Raw genomic sequence first — 5321 nt, 5'->3', positions numbered from 1 at the left:
TCCGCGGGGCTTTGCCTCTGGTCCAAATAGTCGCGGACGGGCGTGGTGGGGGAACGTTTCTCGGCAAATTGCTGAGGTGGCTCGGCCAAGCCCTGCCTCTGCTCGCCCAGCTCGGGGAGGCCTGTTTCCTGGGCTGACTGGCTGGCGGGGCCCCAACGCGTGTCCCCCGCGCCAGACTCTGAGCCGACATTGAGGAAAAGGCGCGGCACTTCCCAGGGGCAGTGGAGTTGTGTAGCGTTGGTTGAACATGGAAGCGCTGTGCGCCGCTCATCAAACGTTACTTCGAAATCTAGAGAAACATGGGCAACACAGCCTGCTGCAGCACGCTGCGAGCACGCGAGTTGGTTACCTTTGGTCACTGCCCGGCAGCGGCTCAGCCGTATAGCAGTAGGGGTCAGTAGCCATATCTTCATTCTAAAGTTCTTTAAACCACCAGCCCTTCTGCATCTTGTCCTTTTTTATCACTCGTAACATGGTCCATAAAGCCACGTGTAAAGCGTCTTTAGGGTTGTCTAGTCAAATGTTGATTCTGCAGGGGTATTATCTTGTTCTGCCCCAAGCACAGAACCTTGCATTCTGTGCCGTCGGGCAACTCCTGATCCTCCTAGGTAGCTGATTACTTTGTTTATTTCATTCTTGAAGCAAGCGGCCCCCGATCCCCGTCAAAGCCCAGTGCGGCTCTGTCTGATTACATCAAGTGGAACCGGCCATGCCAGGATGAGCAACTTTTGCTGCTGATAAATTGTCAGGGAGTTTTAGCAGTTAATCCTTTCCAATCACTGTAATGAGGCCCAAGCCTCTGTCACGGCCAACAAAGTTGTCTGGAAATGTCAGAGCTTTATGGTAGGAATCTTAATACAGGGAACAAGGAGACTGGAAGATTCTCCCAGTCTCCAGCAGTTCCCAGTCTGTGGTACGGGTACCACCAGTGGTGTGCGTTAACAGATTTATTATAATTATATGACAAGAATTTGCTGGCGGTACTAAAGGTTTTATCATTTTAATTTGGTGGTGTGCAATCTGCCAGAGTTTGAGAACCACTGATGTAAAACATTTTGAGAGAATTTGAACAGGTTTTCCTTTGCATTGTTGAGTTTTGTTTATCCTTTCTTTCACCATAGTAATTATGTAAACTTTAAAAATGTTTAATCTTTTATAGGAAGAAGAGAAATTAATCCAGCAGGAACTAACCAACTTGAAAGCAACAGTTTCTGCTCCCACTACAACACTTGTAAGTTTCATAAGAGGTTTTCTTAATGGTAAACTGAATGAGAATGGCAGTGTGCACAGTTTGCCAGGTAGCGTGCACTTCTGAGCGTGGTCTACACCAGAAAGATTTTGTATTATGAGCACCACTGAAATAACCTTCTGTACTTGTTATGCAGCTGCATGTCCACGCCCAAGTTTTTGTTCTGGTGTTGAACCAGAGAGAGCACCACTGGTGTGGTTGTGCTCGTCTAGAATTGTTCTTGTTTAGAAGTTTTGTCACCATTGTCCTCTGAATATGATCATTCTATATAGGCAACCCCTGCTTAACACTGCTTTGCTTAGCACTATTTTGCTATAACACTCATTTTAAATTCATACCTGATTCCACTTAGTGCTCAGTGAGCTTCTTTATAATGCTTGTGGGCATCAAGCAGGGAGCATATACCAGCACCACAGCACATTGGTAGCCTACAACCTCTTTGTGCAATTTAGCCTGCCTGCACCCAGGCCAGGTGCAGCAAGGCTATGACTCGCGCTGTGACTCGCTCTGGGGAGCCCTGGATGCTGCGTCCCACTCCCGCCACCTGGAGTGGCCGTGGTCGTGGCTGTGGCTGTTACTGCCCCCCTGCCCCCACCCCACTTCCTGGCATGGAAGGACACCAACAGCGCCGACTCTGTGGCCCTGGCGGGTAGCAATGGCATGGTGACAGCAAAGCTGGTCCTGTGCTACCAGGTGGTCAAGTCGCTGCTGCTGGGCACCTTGGTAAATTGTATTTATTTACATTAATTCCTGTGGGAAAGTGGGTTTCACTTAACACTGTTCCGCTTAACACTGGGTTTTTTTGGGAACCAGTTAAGAGCGCTAAGTGGGGGTTGCCTGTATTGCACTTTTAGGGTATGGATTCACACATTTGAAGCTGTTTCAAAAGAGGAGTGTTTCAACAAGGCAGCAGCAGTTGGAGGAAAAGTGTTGTAACTGAGGTGGTTTTGCTACATTTGTATTATTCCCAGCTTGTCCCCACATAACAATTAGAACATAACAGCTGCTGCCCTTTTGAAACGGCTTCAGATGTACTTTTGTTCATACCCTTAACATAGACAGGAAAATCGGGCTTTGTATTGCAGATCAGTAAAGATGCAAATTGTCTGCTTGCCTAGTTCATGCTTATTTATGTCACCTCAAAGTATTGGGGGTCTCATCTGCCAGGTTGCCTGCCATAGGCTATAGTGCAGTATAGCAGCGTAGTAAACCAATTGTTACAGCTCTCAAGCGCAAGTCTGTGAAGCTGCTGCACTTAAAACAGTTCTCTCTTTACAGTAGCATACACTGCCACTGTATGTATGTTTTAGCACGGGGCCTTTTAGTACAGTTTCATGTTACAGAGCTATATTTAATTTGTCATTTCTTACTGCCTTTTACATAGTGTGAACCACTACTTTGTAAAGCTTATGATGGAGGCATTATTTTATTTGGGGAGTCTAATTTTGTTTCGTGTCTGTGGTTTATTTTTCTCTTACTGTAAGCCACTTAGCCTTTTAGATGACAGGGAGGTATCTAAATCCTAAATAATAGTAATAAAATAATAATAATGGGCCCCTACTGTTTGTGGTTGCACTGACCCCTTTCCTCTCATAGATAATAAAATAAGTGATTTTGAAATATTTTGTGGTTTCGTGGGTGTGGTTGTCCTATCTTTGGACAGTTCCTGTGGTATATTTTTTAATATCCATTATGGTCATAATTAATTTTGGTATTGATTGAACAGATGCTAGTTGTAATCAGATAATGTGATCTTTATGTATGCAATATGATGGAGTTCTGCTGTAATTTAATTTTCAGTTATTATGAAACATTAGCAGTATTAGTTCACCTTATTTTGAAAGAAGAGAGTTCAGAAATGTTAAATTTTTATTATAGGATAGATACTGGTTTTTATCTGTCATGTCAACATCTGTTACTTGAGTTCATTAGAGCAGTGAAGTGGAAAACAACACTCGCAGCTAGTCTAATATTCTTAACATTTCATTTTTGGTATTTCAGAGACTGATGAAAGAATGTATGGTGAGACTTATTTATTGTGAAATGCTAGGATATGAGTCCTCCTTTGGCTATATTCATGCTATCAAGTTAGCGCAGCAAGGAAACCTGCTAGAAAAAAGAGTTGGTATGTATATTCCATATCTGTTATGTCTTAATACTTTTTCTCAAATCGTTACAAATATCCTTATGAGTAGAGTGAAAATCATGATAAATACTGGAACTGACTAAACGTTTTCTCCCAATTTTTTAAATATTCTTTTTCCCTTATTGAAAGACAAACCCAGATTTAAAAACTGAAAAGACAAATTTATTTGAACTTTATACTGATTGTGGGGGTGGAATGTCATGAATTCTTTTCTGCTTTTTAATTTTTTTTTTTTTTTGTTTTTTAGTAAACACTAAATTTTTTTTTTTTTTGTTCTTTAGTAAACACTAGGTATACACAAGTATTTTCATTTAGAAGAGATTTTAGAGGCATCAGCTTGAAAATTAATTTCAGTCTGGAAACATTGGTTCCAATTTCCATAAATAACCGACTGTAACTGGAAGATCAAATGTAAAATTATTCATTCATTATTATTCACTATTCAGCCAGAGGGCTTCCAAAAGCTGAATGTTGTTCTTCTAACATTTAACTGTATTAATAGTTTCATAGGATTTTACTGAAAGCTGAACATATCTTTATAAAGTGGCCATCTTCTCTCCTGCCTTTCTACTCACAGGTCTCCTATATTAAGGCCAGCTTGTAACAAAAGTGATGATGAGACAGCAAATGACTAGAGCACAAGCGCAGAAGTGTGTGAAGGAATCTGATAGTCTCATAAAGACTTCCCCTCTTGCATCTGTGAAATCTTTTTATCAGCTGGTTGACACACTAATTTTAGCACACCCAAAGAACTGTGCATGATATGTCATGCTTTGGTTTTGATTTGACCTGCACAGCCAATTAGGTGAATTCATAACTTGATTTTTGGTCTGGATTAGTATGTCAGTGTATTTACCCTCTTGTCTACAAATCAATAAAAGACTCTCACTTCCTTGGGATAATTAGCTGAAAAACATTAATTACGACTTTGAAACTGCTAAGCTTGCCTAATATTGTATTGGCATCCATTACTTGTTACTAATGAATTTTCTGAAATGATGAATTTTAAAAAATGGAAAATTTCCCATGGAAAAATAAAGCACTGGAAAATTTTCTGTTCCACATCTCTGCCCAGGACTGACCCATGGGGTATCTGCTTGATTCCGGCTACCAATTAGATATCAAGGCATTGATTACTACCCTTTGAGCCTGATGATCTAGCCAGTTTTCTATCCACCTTGCAGTGCTCTTGTTGAGCCCCAGCTCAAGTCTGGGATCGTGCCCGGTATGCAAAAGCCGTGTATCTCATTTACATACATGTGTTTCATTAGCATACTTTTTCCCCACCTAGGGGTGTGATTTTTAGTATTTTAATGAGCCCTTTAACCCAGTACTCTTTCGTCTTTTGTTTTCAAGCCCCCTTTATCCGAGACTGTCTCCTCCTTATCATTGCAGATGGGCATTTTTCACATAGCATTCTCTTCTTCTTATTGTCTCCGAGTAGAGGTTTCTAGGTCCCGCCTTACATTTCCCCCCTTTGGAGCATTTTTAAGTATTATTATAATTGCTCCATTCAATTTGGTTTAACACAAATCTAGTATCATCAGCTTTCTTTGTTTGTAAAATCATTTGATTTACCTTAGGCCTGAAGATAGATATAAAACAGGTAAGCCATTGGATACAGCAGCAAACCATGATTCCCATAATACAGAAAAAGACAACTATACTAAATAACTGTCTCAACCATCCAAAATTGGGAAGCCAGGAATTTAACCAGGAAAAGTCTAAGCCAGTTGATTCTTTTAACAGCTATGCCAATTGTTGTAAGGCACCAATTTTGTCTTCAATCAGCACAGAATTATCGGTGAGGTTGAAACAACACATTCCTTTTAAAACTTCACACCCAAGATTGTGTCATAATAAGAGATAATCAATAGCGGTTCTATTCTCCAAGACAGCGTCCCTTAATTGTTTTTGTTCAGCATT

The 5321-nt window shown here is 40.8% G+C and overlaps 1 protein-coding gene across 8 annotated transcripts in view; it reads left to right on the top strand.

The window, feature by feature from the left end:
- Positions 1-45: 45 nt before the first annotated feature.
- Positions 46-5321, top strand: part of AP4E1 (adaptor related protein complex 4 subunit epsilon 1) — a 36270-nt gene continuing 30994 nt past the window's right edge. For 3 of the 8 annotated variants that reach the window (XR_003092663.1, XM_025197076.1, XM_014517053.2), the window contains exons 1-2: positions 47-1231; positions 3251-3374. Coding sequence is in view for 4 of the 8 variants with exons in the window: in XM_025197076.1 (XP_025052861.1) it covers positions 3257-3374 (118 nt within the window). In the remaining 4 variants the exon portion in view is untranslated. Of the gene's footprint in view, positions 1232-3250; positions 3375-5321 lie in introns of those variants that run through there. The other 5 variants (XM_025197077.1, XM_025197080.1, XM_025197083.1 and 2 more) reach the window with 4 other exon arrangements.

The sequence above is a fragment of the Alligator sinensis genome, unplaced genomic scaffold (assembly GCF_000455745.1).
Source record: "Alligator sinensis unplaced genomic scaffold, ASM45574v1 scaffold250_1, whole genome shotgun sequence".
Classification (NCBI taxonomy): Eukaryota; Metazoa; Chordata; order Crocodylia; family Alligatoridae; genus Alligator; species Alligator sinensis.
The sequence above is the reverse complement of the archived record's forward strand: the minus strand, read 5'-3'. Positions and strand labels throughout refer to the sequence as shown.